Here is a 19,039-nt window from a genome sequence, read left to right as displayed (position 1 = left end):
TGCGAGACAGCCTTCCGGGCCCTAAAGGACGCCCTGTCCAGCCCGCCCGTGCTACAGGCAGCCGACTTCACGCGGCCGTTTGTAGTACAGACCGACGCCAGTGACTTCGGCCTCGGTGCGGTGCTCAGCCAGGTGGACTCTGCGAGCCAAGAGCACCCAGTCTTGTACCTGAGCAGGAAGCTGTTACCAAGGGAAGTTGCCTATTCCACGATGGAGAAGGAGTGCCTGGCCATAGTGTGGGCCCTGCAGCGTCTGCAACCCTATCTATACGGGCGCCACTTCATCGTGGAGACGGACCACAATCCCCTCAGCTGGTTGCACACCGTCTCTGGGACGAATGGGCGATTGTTGCGATGGAGCCTTGCGCTCCAGCAATACAACTTCACCATTCGCCACAAAAGGGGCCGTGACCACGGTAACGCAGACGGGCTCCCGACAAGGAGAGGTCGCGGACGGGCGCACGGGGGAACACCGGAGTGTGCTGCCCCCTAGCGCCCTCAAAAGGGGGGAGGTGTGAGGCAAATCCCGGGATATGAAGATGAATTATGACTCCAGTCATAATCCCTCATCACTCCCTGGCAGTGCCCCCTCCCTTCTTGTTCTCAGTGTTCCACTTACACCTCCATGGCCATGTCCTGTGATATGGAAATTAGGTGGTGTGGGAACAATGGACACAGGATGACTCCCTGCCGTCACCCTGTAGTAGGAGCTGCTAGCTAGTTAGCAAGGCTATGGAAATAGCCAGACAGAACGACTCCAGTAAAAAATGGTTCATATCTCGCAAGCCATATTTCCGATAAATATGGCAACCATAAAAATGGTGTCTCTGCATGCGGACGATGCCGGCACACCCTTTTTATGGGAGCAGGACATTGGGAAATGCCCCAGGCGTGATATCAGCCAATGGGGAACTGGCAGACAGGTCATGAGTCCCCTCGTTCTGTAGCTAAATTCATAACTGTCACAATGAGAGCATTGGCGTCCGCCTACGACGCTCCCAGGCAAAGTTATGGCCCATATTCCATGTTGGGATATTGTCCATAACTCAAGCCAGGGGTGGAGCAGTGCTCCCTGTGAGGTCACGAAGGTAGGAGGGGAACTGGATTTGCCCAGGTTGATAACCCTACTTCGGCCATTTTCCAGGGTTCTTTTCGCTGGGGGCACGTGTAGGAAACATCTGTGGGAAGGATCCTAGAAACCTGGCCTACAGCGCCCCCCTGTGGCCAGACGCAACAAGGTAACTGCTGGAACTGTGTATGCCTGTTTGTAAACCATGCTTTATCTGTAACTGTACTCTGACATATGTATATTCTGTAGATTCCCTATTGCATATATTGTAGTTTCTAGTGTGCTTTAGGCTGATTAAATTATATAATTAATCTTGGGCTGTTCTGTTATCTCGATCTTGAATCCCACGTCTGTGTGTTCGGCTAATAGTTACCGTGAAGCGGTTGGTGACAGCGAGTTTGTGCCAAGGATTATTGTGGGGAGGCCAGTGAGATTCGGGGAGATTTTATATATTCCGCCCGCGGAGGTCGGGGGAATATATACCCTACTCTCACCGGGGACCCTTCAATAATCGGCATAAGTAGTATAGCGGCCTCCTTGCTTATTGTCGGGCAATTCCATAATTGGCCTGACTATAAGAGGGGCGCTAGAGAGCGCATCACGTGCTCTGTCGGTCGGGAGGTATAAAGGAGGGGTGACCCCCCACTTGTTACCCCCCGATTGTGACGTACTGGTAGCCAGCGCGGGGGATTTCTGAGTGACCCCCCCGGTGGTTTGTGACAGGCACAGAAAAACAAAACGTGTGCACATGGCCGAAGGTTTGTGCAGCGAGAGTTAGACCTCATCTTCAGGCTTTTGGAGTTTATGGAGTTGTGATATCACATCCGCAAAGGTGTGTGGGTCACAAAATCAGACAAAGTATATTGATGTCCATTTTGTAGCTTTAAAGCATAAGGAAACCTGCAGATGTTTATACATTGTAGCCACTTAGACTTCTGTAGATCATGGGGTTTTGGTCCTGAGACCTCCATCAATCACTTAAAGAGATGGTTCAACCCTTTTCAATACTAGCTACATCAATATTATGTTGAGAAAAAAGGTTTATGTCAAATACCTTGTGTTGTCTGTGGGCGGCGCTATTGCGGTCCACTCGCCCCCTTTGCGTGATCCCGGACTCTGTGACGTCTAATGTCCAGTGATGTCGGGTCAACAGGAAGTTGACCTGACATCATCACGACCGGCCCCAATCTCCATGAGTGACTGGGCTGTGCGCGGCGTTTCACCGCTCATCAGAGCCCAGCATCGCTCCTGCAGTGAAGGAGAGAGCAGGAAGAGACTGGGCTGTGACGAGCGGTGAAACTCCGCCCACAGCCCAGTCACTCAGGAAGACTAGTGCCGGCCTTGGTGATGTGACGTCACTGGACATCAGAGGTCATGGAGCCCGGGGGTGACTAGAAGATGAGCGGACCGCGACAACACCACTCTCAAACACTATTGGCAGCACAAGGTATTTGAGAGAAACCTTGTTTCTAAACATATTGATGTGGCTAGTAATGAAAAAGGGTGAAACACCCCTTTAACCACAGATCAGAACCAGCAAAACGAGGTGAGCAGACTTGCCGACTATGAACCCCTACACTGCTGTGTATGCACTCATATAGAAGCTGAGCACTTCTCTGTGGCCTGAGGGATCGGTGGGTCTAAGGACCCAGATTTTTACCGATCTACAGGGAGTTTACATTTCAATAATATCTCCATAACCCAGCACATGATATGCCTTTGGAAGGAATCAGACTTTTCTGGCTAGGTTTGTGTGCCAATTTTACAGATACAAGTCCCAGCTTGACTGCGGGGGAGTAAGAACCCAAACTGATGCCTTTATAGGGATGGATGAAGCCGTCAGGATGGATTTTTGGACCTTGGGTTGGGCTCTGACTTGACTCTTATCTGTAACTGGCCATAGTCTTTAGTAGTCGGGACCTGTGCTCCTGTACTGGATCTGTGCGCTGACTCTATGAAGCCTCATCACTGTAAATAATTGAACCCTTGATGGTAAGTATATCTATACGGTGACAATCGGCGTTTGAGGTGAAGTTCTGTTATACACTCAGGCTGTGAGTATGTGGAAGTCAGTGCATCACAGAACTTTGTCTCGAGGGCTCTTGGGCATCTACAGGACGGGCAGCCATGAAGAGGCACGAGCTGGATGGCAGGGCGGAGGTGTGAAGGGGTGACGGTCATGGAAAATATTTCCCTGCAGCTCCTTTTCTGTATCTCTCCATTATTCTCATCATACGTTACATTTCATTCAGAATCTGCACATGGTAGCAAGTACGTGGGAAAATGATCTGAAATCAGTGGTTTCACCTGTGTCCATGTTAAAGATCATTCATCATCATGATCATCAAGGTTGTGTGGGTGGGACGTGGGGTGTGGATGGTGAATGATAGTGATTTGTGTTTTTTTTTTTTTTTTTTTTTTTTTTTCTGGCAGGACCCCTCACTGTACACAGTGAAAGCTGTTCTCATATTAGATAATGATGGAGAGAGGCTGTTCGCTAAGGTAAATATTCAGTTGATTTATAGGCTGTTTCACTGCGAAAAAGCAATTGTTACAACTACAACCAAAATAGATGTACTGCACAACTAGGACGTTCATCAGTGTGATATTACAGGTTTTATATTAATTATAAATAACTCCAAAACTGCATTTAAAGGGATGTTGGGGTCTCTAGAAATTGATAACCTATCCTTAAAGGGAACCTGTCAGCAGAAATTTTGCCCTAAACCTAAAAGTTTCCCTTCTGCAGCTCCTGGGCTGCACTCTAGCAAGGTTCCTATAGTTATTCTGCCCCATTTTAGATCAAAATAAATAGTTTATAAAGTGGTACCTTTTCAGTTTGAAAATCTTGTTAATTCTACCACGGGGGCGGGCTGTCTGTTGTCCGTTACTGTCCCTCCTGCCGCTTTAGGCCGTCCCCAATGCTCATTTACATACATCAGGACGCCGCCCAGTGCGTCCGAGGTCTTGCGCATGCGCCGTGCCACTGTAGCGGGAAATAGATGGGAGGAGCGGAGCTGGACACCACCGATCATCTGGTCATCTGGCCAGGGCATGCGCAGAACGGTGGAGGCAGAGGGGAAAGCGTGGGCACGAGATTATGGGCGGGAGCTTGCTGATGAAAATCACAGCGCCGCCCATAATCCTGTGCCTGCGCAACGTCACCAGCGGTCCCACTATGCACAGTCCCGCTACAGTGGTACGGCGCATGCGCGAGACCTCGGACGCACTGGGCGGCGTCCTGAGGTATGTAAATGAGCCTTGGGGGACGGCCTAAAGCGGCAGGAGGGACAGTAACGGACAACAGACAGCCTGCCCCCGTGGTAGAATTAACAAGATTTTCAAACTGAAAGGTACCACTTTATAAACTTTATTTTGATCTAAAATGGGGCAGAATAACTATAGGAACCTTGCTAGTATGCAGCCCAGGAGCTGCAGAAGGGGAAACTTTTAGGTTTAGGGCAAAATTTCTGCTGACAGGTTCCCTTTAAGTCATCGGTATCAGATGACATCTGGCCTCTGCCATATACCGGGGCACAGCTCATTAAAGAGCACATGAGCCGATCTGCAGTACCCGGCAGCAGTCACTATACATTCAGTGCAGCTCCGCTCTGTGCTTATATATAGGCGCTGGAGCTTATAGCTGCTAATATTGGAGCTGCTCGGGTGTCAGACCTTCACAGATCAGTTATTAATTACCTATCTAAGGGATAGATCTTGAATTTCTTATAACCTGACATCCTCTTTACGTTAAGTAACGTTGCACATCAATAATAAAGATAAAATATACATAGTTTGTGTGTACAGCTCCTGTGGATACCTATAAGTCTCCATGTTTGCAGACTACAAAAAAAACACAATAAACCTCCCACTTATTGGTTAGATACTGGAGCCATATTTTCTTTCATATGTCCCATACTTATTGGAAACCTACATTTTGTGCAGAAGGCAAATAATGCAATCCGGTTTACCATAAAAACTCATTCATGTAAACATGAATGAGTTTTTCTTCTTCTCTCTAGGCAGAGGGTAGGACGTGATGGGCACACATGTGACGGGCCTGAGGGCCTCTTCACAGGGTTACAAAAGGCAGACAGAGTATTATCCTTCCCTCTGTGTAAATTCTCGGGTTGCTATTGACTGTGGCATCCAAGGTGTGACAGCTGACTATGAACCTGTTGGTTACAGCCAACAACCGCTGTGTGCAGTGCAGGGACGGCTGCTGTGCCAACTGTGGCACTAAAAGGTTAACATGTATGTACACCAAAGCTGACAGCAAACGTTCCATGGTTCGTATTAAAGAGGTGGTTCACTACTCTGCAATAGTGGCCACATCTCTGTAAAACTGATAGGGAAGGTTTTCTCTAAATACCTTGTTCAACCAATTCTGCCTCTGTGCGACGCTATTCCGGTCCGCTCATCCCCATGAAGTGGCTCCGTGACCTCGGAGATCCGGTGATGGCACGTCAACATCCAGTTGATCCAACACCACCGAGGCTGACCCCAGTCTCCCTGAGTGACTGGGCTGTGGGCAGCGTTTCACCACCCATCACAGCTCAGCTTGTAGCGCGCGCTCTCCTTCAGTGCAGAGCGCCGGAAGCAGGAGCGATGCGGGGCTGTGACAAGCGGTGAAACACCACCTACAGCCCAATCACTCAGGAAGACTGGGGCCGGGATTGGTGATGTCGGGTCAATTGGAAGTTGATGTGACATCACCGGATCTCAATGGTCACGGAGCCCGGGGGTCACTTCATGGGGATGAGTGGACCGTGATAGCGCCGCTCACAGGCAGAATTGGCTGAAAAAAGTAATTTAGTAAAAGCCTTCCCTATCAATTTTACAGGGATGCGTCCACTTATGCAGAGTAGTGAACCACCCCTTTAAAACCAATGCATGTTGCTTCATCGGGGTGATAAGTGGCTGCCACCCATCATGGCACTGCTATAATATATCCATGGGATTGCACATTTAAAATTCCATTCTGTCCAATTCTTCTTCTTTTATAAACTACAAGGGGAGGGTGTAGGGGGATCTTCCAGTCTGTAACTTATCCCCTTACTACATAAAGTTAGGAAATTAGGTTCCAAGAATAAAAACTATCAGACAAATTAAGATTTTGATGTTTTGGTTTGGGGGAAATATTGGGCATATTGTAGCTTTCACATTGTATATCATAGAGACATTGAGTTTGATCACACGCTGTGCTGTTAACTCCGCAGTACTATGACGAGACATATCCCTCAGTGAAGGAGCAGAAGGCTTTTGAAAAGAACATCTTCAATAAAACACATCGGACGGACAGTAAGTGCGGGGCTGTGAGGACACGCGGTAGCATTACTGAATATGTGATACATAGACTGAATGTGCAGCTTGTTTTACGAGAAGTCATGTCTGATCTCTAGTGCAGCTGCTAATGAGTAACTAAACTTTTATCTTATTCCTGTAGAAACAAAATAATTTCATACAAGTGCCTTCCAAAGTACATCTGTTCCTGTAATGTATTTTCCTGACTGTTTTCTGCATTGATGTCAGAACCTATTCATTTGGAGTACAGATGATGGCACTGGAGAGCAGCACGAAAATATTTCTCCCCATAGACTTGAGTGTTTCAGAAATGGCTTAATGCTCTTATTCAGATGACCCCATTGGCAATGAATGTATAGCCCCTATATGTATCTCCTGACACATCACTGATTGCTTCTGCAGGTGAGATAGCCCTCCTGGAGGGCCTGACCGTGGTCTATAAGAGCAGCATTGACTTGTACTTCTATGTCATTGGAAGTTCGCATGAAAATGAGGTATGTTTCACAGCTTGTGCTAATACGTTTTAGAAGATGGAGTCGTTTGGTGAGATAACATCACCCCTGCCTGTGCTCGGAGCAATTATATCACTGTGTACATTAGCTAATATTAATGAACTGCATTCGACAGCATGTTAATAGGGTGATATAAACTAATGGTGATGATGATACTGCCTACCTAACAGAAGTGAGCGAGCAAAGACCTTCATCTCATAAACTTCTACATTGTCTGCATGTTGGATCATTCTGACGTGACGATAGATGGGTGGTGTAGGTACGGTCTCTTGCGCTATCTCTGTAGTCTTGGCTATTAACACCTCTCTCTTTGACTTCAACAGCTGTCCATATTCCTTGTGTTGCAGGGATTCTCCTGCTCTAAAGTCATTGTATACATGCACATGATGGCTCTGTAGTTTAGTAAATGTCCTGAAGTAATTTTCTGCTCTAGAGTAGTTCTTCAAGATCTAGGCTGTTTGGGTGTACAAGATGATTTTGGGTCAGATTCATCAGAATTCTGGAGCAAAAGCTTTGAAAAGTCACAAGGTGGTATTTGGAGTTACTCCTACATTTTGTGACTTTTGGTGTTTTCAAGCCAGCTTCTCCCAGCTCCAACAATATAGGCGGAGATGGGGCGGAGTGCAGTGGGGATGCGATGCCACAACTCGACTAAGTCATGATGAGCTGTGTTATTTTGCACACCAGATATGTCACTCTAGTCCCTGACGGGAGTGTGATTTCTGTTGTTCATGGAGGTGCATGCCATTCGTCAGATGCTTTAAATTCATGTACAGGCGTACACCTTTTCATGACTTTGGACCATTGACTCCAGCACACCCCATCATCATCAAAACCAGTGGGAGAATCGCCAATCTTGATGAATTGGGGCCCTGTAAGCCTAAATATAATTGTGTGTATACATATACTGCTTGGTATGTCCCAAACCACTGGTGCGGGTGTTGAGAGTCCCTTTTTCCCGGGGCTAGCCCAGCGGGGCGAGTCCCTTTTTCCCGGGGCTAGCCCAGCGGGGCGAGTCCCTTTTTCCCGGGGCTAGCCCAGCGGGGCGAGTCCCTTTTTCCCGGGGCTAGCCCAGCGGGGCGAGTCCCTTTTTCCCGGGGCTAGCCCAGCGGGGCGAGTCCCTTTTTCCCGGGGCTAGCCCAGCGGGGCGAGTCCCTTTTTCCCGGGGCTAGCCCAGCGGGGCGAGTCCCTTTTTCCCGGGGCTAGCCCAGCGGGGCGAGTCCCTTTTTCCCGGGGCTAGCCCAGCGGGGCGAGTCCCTTTTTCCCGGGGCTAGCCCAGCGGGGCGAGTCCCTTTTTCCCGGGGCTAGCCCAGCGGGGCGAGTCCATTTTTCCCGGGGCTAGCCCAGCGGGGCGAGTCCCTTTTTCCCGGGGCTAGCCCAGCGGGGCGAGTCCCTTTTTCCCGGGGCTAGCCCAGCGGGGCGAGTCCCTTTTTCCCGGGGCTAGCCCAGCGGGGCGAGTCCCCTTTTCCCGGGGCTAGCCCAGCGGGGCGAGTCCCCTTTTCCCGGGGCTAGCCCAGCGGGGCGAGTCCCCTTTTCCCGGGGCTAGCCCAGCGGGGCGAGTCCCCTTTTCCCGGGGCTAGCCCAGCGGGGTGAGTCCCCTTTTCCCGGGGCTAGCCCAGCCTCAGATAATATAATCCCACCCCTTGAGCATGATCGATAGCTTCTATACTATCCCAATTATGGTAGGACTAATACGTGCAAGATTGTCAGCAGTCCTACCAAGACACACAGAGCTAATCAGTTGGCCATTGATATTCAGCAGGCTGTATCCTCTCACCCGACAGCGAGGAGACCTTACACATTAGACGGTCGGCCGATTTTCTGACTTTTCTGTGATGTGTAGGGACCTTAATTGTAGTTCTGGTGCTGCATAAAACTATTAAGGACCAGATCATCAATGGAAGTGAGAAGTGCATATATATTTAGCAATGTGTGGTATTTTCCTTCCACTGCTTCTATTCTGTAATATTTCCATTTTTCCCCACATACAGCTGATGCTGATGGCCGTTCTGAATTGCCTCTTTGACTCATTAAGTCAGATGCTGAGGTAAGTGAGGTGTCAGCTCTTATCTATCTGTCTCCTAGAGGACTTTTTTTTTTTTTTTTTTTTTTTTAAACAAGGCCATATATACAAGAAGAACAAGTGCGCGTTTGGTTTTATTGCTAGAAGCAGAGGTTTGCGGAGCTATTCTTTGCATTATGCTGGACAGGACTTTTGGGATAAGCATGGTGAGGGGAGCATCATCTGTGAGCTGCTGTCAGTCCGTCCGTCAGCATCCCTGAGCGCTCTCCTGCCGCCGCAGCCCTCAATGCTTTTCCCATATATTCGTTACAGCTGGATGTGATCGTCGGCTGTGGGAGCTCTTGGCATCCACCACATTCAGGATCTTCTACAGCTTGGTCGCACATAGTGAGATCCTAATAAAACCCCACACCACAATGTCGAGCCATAGTTGGAGATGCTGATTGACGCGCTCTTAGGATAGGAGAGAGTTGTGTTCTTTAGTCTTTTCAAATGCTAATGCCAAACTTATGTTAAAGGCCTTGTCCACTTTATTCTTATTTTATCATATGTTGGGGATATTATAGCTATTAAAGGCTTTACTCCTTTAGAATCTGCTGTCCGCCTGTTTCCTATTCTGGAAGCTCACCTGTTGGTATGTGAGGGGGGTGCATAAGCCACATGCCTGAAGTTATCAACTCCTTCGTGAGCATTCGCACATTAGTGTGCCCACCTGTAGACTTTAGGAACAAAGTAGATGTGGAATTGTTACTGCGCTGCTGAAGATATGACATAAATCCAGGAAAGTTGAATGAAGGTAATTTTATTCAACGCGTTTCGAAATATCACACCACTTCTTCATCAAGAAATTCATTGATCGTTATTGATGGATTTCATGATGAAGACGTCTGGAGACACTTCGAAATATGTTAACCCTAGAACGCATACCTGGAGCCTCACAGGCCTGCTAGGTCATTTGTTTTCTATGGTAGATTGAATTGCTTGCGCGTTCTAGGGTTAAATAAAACCACCTTCATTCAACTTTCCTGGATTTGTCACCTCTTCAGCAGTAACAGTTCCACATCTACTTTGATCCTGATCTGCTTCTGCTTTTTTAGCATGTGGACTCTGCAGCAGCTCACTACGGTACATGCTTTTTCTCTGTTTGTGTGACACACAACCCCATAAGGTGAGCACAGTCCCTTCTTACTCTTACATATCCTTTGGGTAAGACCCAATTGTGCTTTCTTTATCGTTCCTATGGGAGCCCATACATTGATGTGTACCCCAGCATGAGTTGAGCGTTACTGCAGAATAGTTTTAGTTATTGGTGGGTGTCTCTGCACCAGGACCCACCAATCTACCTGCTTTTAGGGGCTACAATATATTAAAAAACTTAACTACACTTAACTGACCTGTGAATACAGTGTTGAACAATTAACTTGCACTAATTAGATGGCTAGAATAACCTCTAGAATTAACCCCTTCTTGACATAATGTTTGTTTGTCATATGTTGGGTTACCTTCTTTGATGCAAGCTCAACAGCTGAGCCTGCATCATTGGTGGCAGACACTGTATTCTTTAGCCAGTACTTGCATCCCAATAGCCACAGGTGGCACTGATCGCCGCTCGCTGCTGTTGACCTCTTTAAATGCTGCTGTCAGTCACTGACAGTGGCATTTACAGTGGCTCCATGCACCCACAGCCTCCTTACAATGCAATCACAGTGAGTTAATGGGTTGCTCTGGCAGCCAGGAGTCTACTAAAAGCCCCAGTGCTTGCCATTACAATACTTGTGTGAAGACCAGCATGTAGCTAGGCTTCATAGAAGACCATTACAGTATAAGTGATCGGACAATTACAGGTACACGACCCCTAAGAAGGCTAAAAGAATGAACGTTTAAAGTAGAAAAGTTTAAATTGCTCCCCTTTACTTCTATTCCAAATAAAGAAATAATAAAAAGTGTAAAGTACGCATGTGTAGCATCTTTGCGCTGTAAAAGTCTGGTCCATCAAAATAATAAATAATTACCATATTTTTCGGATTATAAGATGCAGTTTTCGTCCCAAAAATTTGGGAAGAATGTGAGGGGAGCGTCTTATTTGAATGTAGCTTATCCGGGGGGTGGTGGTGAAGTGTGACAGGAGGCAGGCCTGTGTGCTGTGGGCGTTGGGCTGTGGGCGCTGGGCTGTGGGCGCTGGGCTGTGGGTGGCGTTGCTTTGTGCAGAGGCCAGTGCTGCTTTGTGTGGAGGCCATTGTTGCTATGTGCGGCTGACTGTGAGTCAGGGGCTATCCTAAAGTCGTTGGTGGTGTGGGCTTCAAATAATGGTGCTCTGTGTCGGCGCGTGCGCAAATAGACTTCTCGGCTTCAGATCTCCTCTGCGCATGCGCCGCCCCTGGCCCATTGATGTTCTAGCAGCGGACTTAATCAAATGGCGACCATAGGTGGCGTGTGTGCAGATGAGATCTCTGCTTGTCATGGAGCCGATAACTCAATCTGCATACACGTTGACTCCAGGTGCCACTTCTTTGAAGCCCGGTGCTGACAGTTCCTGGATGTTTTGCTCTGCCTCACAGTGCTGCCGAGCATCTGAGACACCCGCCCCACCGCCCTGCTCCACGACCGTCCCTGCCGCCTGTGACCCCCGCTCCACCACCACTGCCACACCCCCTGCCTCTTGTAAGACACCACTGGATTAGTAGACTGACCCTGATTTTTTTTTTTTTTTTTTTTTTTTTTTTCCCTTTCTCTAAATTTGGGGTGTGTCTTATAAAATAAAAAATACGGTAACTTAATGCAGTAAATAGAGTATAAATGGAATCATCAATATCTTGTGTCTATCCCAAAATGGTATCAAAGAAAGTTAACTCCTCACACAACTAAAACTACAGCTCATCCCACCAAATATTCAAGCCCTAATACGGCTATGTGGGTGAAAAATAAAAAAAGTTATGGCTCTAGGAAGTAAAGGAAGAGAAAACAAGAGCACAAAAAGAGAAAACTGCAGTATCTTCAAGCAGGTAATGTACTTAAATACTTGACCAGGCTTAATAATAATAATAATAATAATAATAAGAAACAAAAAAAACCCACAGCCTAAAGGCCGCTTAACACACTGCGATATCGTTACCGATATCGCCATCGTGGGTACCCGCCCCCATCGGTTGTGCAACACGGGCAAATCTCTGCCCGTGTCGCACAACATCGCCCGGACCTGTCACACGGACTTACCTTCCCTGCGACGTCGCTGTGGCCGGCGAAACGCCTCCTTTCTAAGGGGGCGGTTCGTTCAGCGTCACAGCGACGTCACAGCAGTGTCACTGAACCGCCGCCCAATAGAAGCGGAGGGGCGGAGATGAGCGGGACGAATATCCCGCCCACCTCCTTCCTTCTGCATTGTGGCCGGCAGGCAGGTAAGGTGAGGTTCCTCGTTCCTGTGGTGTCACACATACCGATGTGTGCTGCCGCAGCAACGAGGAACTACTTCGTTACTGCTGCAGTAACGATATTTGAGAATGGACCCCCATGTCACCGATGAGCGATTTTGCACATTTTTGCGACGATGCAAAATCGCTCATAGGTGTCACACGCAACGACATTGCTAAAGCGACCGGATGTGCGTCACAAAGTCCGTGACCCCAACGAGATCACTTGAGTGATGTCGTAGCATGTAAAGCCTGCTTAAGGCTATGTGCGCACTCTCAAGTATTTGGTTGCACCAATCCTGCATGTCTTGGCCAAAAAAAAACACGTGTTTTTTTTTTTGTTTTTTTTTGTTTTTTTTTTAAATACATTTGGGGTGGAAAAAATGCTGCAAAAAAACTCTAAAAGAACTGACACGCTGCAGATTATTTTCTGCACCAAATCTGCAAGGGAAAAAAAACAACGTGTGCACTACACTTCAGGATTCTGTGACTTTGCTGATATAAGGTTTTGTGACAAATCTGCACTAAAAAAAACGGATCAAAAAAACCACAGCCTAATACTTCAATAAAAATGGTTATTGCCAATTTGTTTTTCACTCAAACTTTGTTCTCTACGGAGAAATGTGACTAATTCTAAAAATGTTTTATTCTGCAGGAAAAACGTAGAGAAGAGAACTCTGCTGGAGAATATGGAGGGGTTGTTCCTGGCGGTTGATGAGATTATTGATGGCGGGTAAGAGATTCATTGGGTTTGTGGTCTTGCCTTGTCTCTGTGACTGATAGCCATCAACATCTGTTCCTGCGTGTGATGTGAGTTTGCCATTTAGCTATTCCTTCATTTCACCTCTATCTATTTCTCAGGTTATAAAGCCGGCGCAGCATTAAATGCGACATTTCTCCTCTCCATCTTGTAAAGCATGGCACTGGCGGATTAAATGACTGGCAGCGTAGTGGTTAAACGTTCAGCCTGAACATTAAGGCAATTCACATTCACAAATGCAGACAGTAAAGCCCTCCTGTGATTGTAAATAGAAGTGTTAATCTGGATGCCGTACATTTCCCGTCTGTGCTTGTTTTTGTTTGAATTGTGATAGCGCAGCAGTTACCGCCATCGAGGCTGCGTGCGGAGCGCGGCTCCTAACAGTGTCATTACCGTGTAAGAGCGGCTATGTCTCCGTGTAATGACATCATTAGGAAGGCTTCCATCATAGGCTTCTGCAGATTGAGCAGCCGCGCTCCGGCTATAAAGATGGATAACAATTGCCTTTTCAACTCTTTTAACTCTGTAATGACTGAAGCTCTCCCCCTTCCCGTGGTGTACAGTAAACTGCGTGTGACTCGCTGCAATCTTGTTGCCCTATGTTTCCTCTTTACAGAGTCATCTTGGAAAGCGATCCCCAGCAAGTGGTTCACCGGGTTGCCTTAAGGGTACGTTGTCATTGTCCTTGCTTCCAGTTGGTATCTATGTGCTGACCCTATCCTGGAGCTGGGTAGCCAAAATATCAAGAAACTTAATGCTGATCCCCAACTTGGGGGATAGAGGGAGAGAGTCATAAAGTTTATTACAATAGGTGGTACTGAAGGAGTGTATACCAAAGTATTCTTACCGGCTGCTAACTGTGAAGCTAAGACTCGGGGCATATTACATGAGCATATTGCATTTGTTGTATACACCGGGATAAGATCCTGGCATAATGATTACATTGGTTGTTCCCTTTCAGTAATTGACTGTCCCAGACTGCAGGCAATTATAAAAAGTGCTATACTCTCCATCCTGGGTCCAACAGTAAGGGGTACTTTACACGTTGCAACATCGCTAACATCGGCTAGCGATGCCGAGCGCGATAGTCCCCGCCCCCATCGCACATACGATATGTGGTGATTGCTGCCGTAGTGAGCATTATCGCTATGGCAGCTTTACATGCACATACCTGCTCGGCGACGTCGCTGTGACCGCCGAACTATCCCTCCTTCAAGGGGAGGTGCGTTCGGTGTCACAGCGACGTCGCTGCAATGTCACTAATCGGCCGGCCAGTAGAAGCGGAGGGGCGGAGATGAGCGGGACATAACATCCCGCCCACCTTCTCCCTTCCGCATTGCCGTCGGGACGCAGGTAAGGAGATGTTTGTCGCTCCTGCGGGTTTACCCACAGCGATGTGTGCTGCCGCAGGAACGAGGTACAACATCGTACCTGCGGTCGACCCAACATTATGAAAATGAACGGTGCTACACAGATCACCGATTTTCGGTCGATTATCTGCGCATCTAGGATTTACACATTGCGATGTCATTACCGGCGCCGTATGTCCGTCATTAACGATGTGACCCCCGACGATATTTCGGAAGCGACGTCGCAACGTGTAAAGCGCCCTTAAGTCTAACATTGGTTACAGTGCTGATGTCACGTTAGCAGCACAGTAACCAGTCTGTGAACTCCAGTGTAGACTGAACGCCTCCTCAGAGCTCACTGATTGGCCGTCTTGCTATCAGCATGATGTCAATGCCAGACACTGGGAGTAGCGGCAGAGACTCTCCAGTAGACCCGGGAATGGTGTGTATAGCACCGGAGAGTTTTGTTTACTGAAAGGGAACAACCCCATTGTCTATTAATAGGCCCCCTTTAAAATGACAGAGCCCAAAATAGTGTGTAATTTCTTCTCCTGCATGGACAGTGCAGCCTTCACTTTCTGTATAGAGTCAGCTACAAAAAAACCAACAACAAAAAAAAAAATAGTTTACGCTTTACTGTGAGATTCTATGGCCGACTTGGCCACCTCCACAGTGGCATACGTCCTGAGTCTTTTATTAGTGTAGATTGCACCATATACATCCACTGACGGCACAAATACTGAATCGAGAGCCAAGTTTATCTTAAGAAAGTGGACAGAATCCTTCCTGCTCCTTACTGGCAATGCAGCTGGTCCCTGGGTCTCCATTTACCATGGTGAGCAGGGGAGGCCACCCCACCTCTAGATACCTGCAGGGACGTCTCCACTATCTGCAGGTATCGCACATCATATCTATTCTTTAAGGATCACACTGCGGCATCGCTCACCTCTCACCGCAGTGAGCGGGCCAGGACTTGCCCTTCAATACCTGCTCTGTTGTGTTTTTAGCTTTGTCTTAAGTCTATTTACACTTTCAGACTTTACGTCTTTTGGGACCTTGTTCCATAATGAATTGGAAAGTAGGGAACTGTGTTTGGTGATACTGTGATCTAGTTTTCCTGGGATTGGCAAAAGGAAGAACTTTTCACAATCGCTTTGATAGAGGCCATTTTCTTAAATATTTATTTGCCGACTCATCTGAAGGGTTAAATAAATGTAGTTTTTGTGGCCGCAGGGTTCAGAATATTTAACATTTACACAGGATCATGGTTCGGGATTGAGACTTTGGCAGATGATTGTGACGAGCAAAAAAGGAATTGGGGTGAAATATGATTGATTATTCGTTCTATTCATTGTCCCTATTGTAGCCTGCAATGTGTTCCCCTCCGCTCTTGGTAGACTCGTCTGAGCGGTGTGACTGCTGCGGGATGTGCTTTTCGATCTGACAGTGGTGAAGTGGTTAAGTCCGTGTCACCATATGTTGTTTCTCTTACTAGCATCTGTCCCCTGGGTCCTCTCACAGCTCCCTGTGAATGCCTGCTGAGAAGCAGATTTATGGGCTCCATTAGCATGCTGTTACAGTGTGCGCTGCGCTCTCCTAGGAGTCTGTGCCCAGCTACTGGCACTGCCACCTGCTGAGCTGTGGAATGATGGAAGAGGCTTCTCTACGCTGTAGTGGAGTGTAGATCACTAGGGTGTCTGCCAGGGTGGGGGTTAATACGGGGCAAAGCTGCTATTATATGGCAAAGTATTCAGGTGAGGGACCCGAGTGCCCACGATTGTGCAAGAAGTACTGAGTTCATATTGAATGTGACATTTTGTTTTCTAGGGAGATGACGTTCCACTCACAGAACAAACCGTCTCACAGGTAGGTGCCCAGACCGCAGTGTGACTATATACTGTACAGTGTACCACAATATGAGCCATGCCCATACAGACATAAAGGGGGGCTCCAGCCAAAACAAGTGATCACTATATATGTGATAACTTTTAGATCAGTGTCACAGTCAAAGACAGTTTTTCATAAATGTCATGTCACTAGATTTCAAAGCCTTTGTTCATTATGTTACCATACAGATTTGGGTATAATTTTTCAGATTCCATTTTTAAATTTGGTTTACTAAACTTAGAAGTAGAGATATGGGAATATCACAGTAATGGTACAGGGTGAGGGTCGTACCTGATACCCCACAGGGAAAGTCAGGCTACTGCATGAGAAAATGTAATGTGCATAGCCTTACACACTGCACCTGCACACCCCAAAACAGTACATACATACCCAGACAACTACACGCACTGTACATACCAAAACACTACATTTATATACACACACACACACACACACACACACACACTACATGCACTGTACATCCTATTTATTCTTCACACACATCTACACGCACTGTACATACCAAAACACTACATTTATATATATATATATATATATAATCACACACACACACACACAATTACTACACGCACTGTACGTACTACTTACTCTTTACACACACACACACACACACACCAAAACAGTACACACAGGCACAGACAACTACACGCACTGCACATACTACTATTGTTTAGATGCCAAACATGTATAGTTTTAGTTTTATCTAAGTGTTGAAAAAAAAAAATACAAATGTTTGTAAAATAAACTGATGCCTTTGTCATCATTTTCTGAGACTCGTAGCGTTCTCTTTGCGCTGCCATACCAACACATTGGCAGCCCGTTATCACGTCTTGTGGCCGCCAATGGTTGCGGGGAATGAAACGATATCTGCCAGAGAGCATTAAATTGCGCTGTTAGTTTGACAGCATAATCTAAGGGTTTAACCCCTTAGATCATGCTGTCAAACTCTAACAGCGCAATTACATGTCTGCTAATCAGATCGGCAGACATGTGCGGGGATTACCTTCGGGCTCGCTGCAAGATCCTGCGGTAACCGCATAGAGACTGCACAGGACGTACTAGTCCGTTATTGGGTGTGAAGGGATTGAGAGACTTGGCTAATTCCTATAATGTAATACTGATTCTATAGCATATTTTTCTTCCCTCAGGTGCTGCAGTCTGCAAAAGAGCAAATCAAGTGGTCCCTTCTACGATAGCTGCTGAATGTGAACCACGTTCTGATCATTCCATCTTGATGCGGGAGCTCGCCCTAATCCCACCTACTCTCCATTGTTTTTTTAGTCTAAAAAGCTTACATTCAGGGCAATTGCACTGATGTGTATGGAGCAGAAGTAAGCGGTATAGCTGGTGCACTGCATGTGCACTTCTGGCATGTTATGCCTTCTTACTAAATATAAACCTTTCATTCATGTTCCTAATACCAGAATATTTTGCTGGGTCATCCTGTGTGTGAACCGTGTTCTTGTATTAATGCTGCCCTGCTGGTATTGGTACTATTACACCTTACTACAGCTGAATCAATATGTATCCAACCATTAAATTACATCCTTTGTTGTAAGACTAAGGCCAGAGTCACACATCCATGTATCATAGTATCACCGGCCTTGGGTCTCCTATGAGGCCGTTGAGTCTGGGTCCAGGAACCTGCATCCAGTCTGTGAATCGAGGTCTATGACACATGGATGGGTGAATGCGGCGTATAGTTAATATCTTTACATACTTCGCATTACACATGTATGGCCGATTTTATTTTACATCAGCCACTCGCATACTAGGACTGGCACCACAGGAACAAATTACTGATGTCTCTAAGTAAATTGAATATTTGCAATTTGACCAAGTGGACCAATATAGGATGGCACAAGCCGGTGCGTCAGGTGACTTCTGCTTCTCTTCTAGTGTTAGACCGGAAGCAGATTTAGTAACCTGGATTGTTCAGTCTTATACTTTGTAATGTTCTGTACAAATCAGACCTATAAGATGATTAATAAATTGTTGACAAAATAACTTTTTGTTTTTCATTTCTTGTCGACTAGATTTTTTTTTTCTTCAAATGGAGACCTTGCAAAATACCCTTATTCTAAATTAATGAGTCCCTCACTGCTGAACCCTAACTTTTTTTTTTACTCCTGTCCCCAGACATGTCCTGTATGGAGATGTTTCCTCTGTTCAGCACTGAGCTATGCAAAGGTTTGGTCATATGCACCCCTCTGTATAGGCCACATACATTTAAAACGCCCCCAACCTATTGCAAGAAAAAAAAAGTCCAGCTCACCACAATGTCCATCCATCCTCCGTATGGAGTCCCAGATCCAGCCTCGCCATTGCTTCAAATTCATGACACACAGTCAACTAAGTCACAGTCAGGACTAAGGCTATATGCGCACGATGCGTTTTTCGCAGTATTTTTGCACGTTTTTCGGGTTCATTTTTGATCTTAAAACTACATGACTGCTTCCTCAGCAAAGTCTGAGATTTCATTTTTGCTGTCCGCACAGTGCAGTTTTGTTTTTAGGTGGGTTTTTGTGGTGACCACAAAGATGCAACATGTCAATTCTTTCTGTGTTTTTGCCAGTGTTTTTTACCCGTGCAATGCACTGGAAAAAATGCAGCAAAAAACTCGTGTTTTTTACCGCGGGTGCGTTTTTGTGCCTTTTTTAGCGGCCAAAAACACTGCATCTTCGTGGTTACAAAAAAGGCAACGTGCA

At 46.7% G+C, this 19,039-nt stretch overlaps 1 protein-coding gene across 1 annotated transcript in view; it reads left to right on the top strand.

Annotated features, from left to right (window-relative positions):
• Positions 1 to 18,338, top strand: part of COPZ1 (coat protein complex I subunit zeta 1) — a 39,064-nt gene extending 20,726 nt beyond the window's left edge. Inside the window, exons 2-9 of the mRNA XM_075337183.1 lie at positions 3,502 to 3,570; positions 6,288 to 6,369; positions 6,775 to 6,866; positions 8,876 to 8,931; positions 12,970 to 13,047; positions 13,691 to 13,742; positions 16,251 to 16,289; positions 17,480 to 18,338. Of these exons, the coding sequence (XP_075193298.1) occupies positions 3,502 to 3,570; positions 6,288 to 6,369; positions 6,775 to 6,866; positions 8,876 to 8,931; positions 12,970 to 13,047; positions 13,691 to 13,742; positions 16,251 to 16,289; positions 17,480 to 17,527 (516 nt within the window). The 3' untranslated portion in view covers positions 17,528 to 18,338. The remainder of the gene's footprint in view (positions 1 to 3,501; positions 3,571 to 6,287; positions 6,370 to 6,774; positions 6,867 to 8,875; positions 8,932 to 12,969; positions 13,048 to 13,690; positions 13,743 to 16,250; positions 16,290 to 17,479) is intronic.
• The last annotated feature ends 701 nt before the right edge of the window (positions 18,339 to 19,039 follow it).

This window comes from Anomaloglossus baeobatrachus, chromosome 2 (assembly GCF_048569485.1).
Source record: "Anomaloglossus baeobatrachus isolate aAnoBae1 chromosome 2, aAnoBae1.hap1, whole genome shotgun sequence".
Lineage (NCBI taxonomy): Eukaryota > Metazoa > Chordata > Amphibia > Anura > Aromobatidae > Anomaloglossus > Anomaloglossus baeobatrachus.
This window is presented reverse-complemented; position numbering and strand designations above follow the sequence as displayed.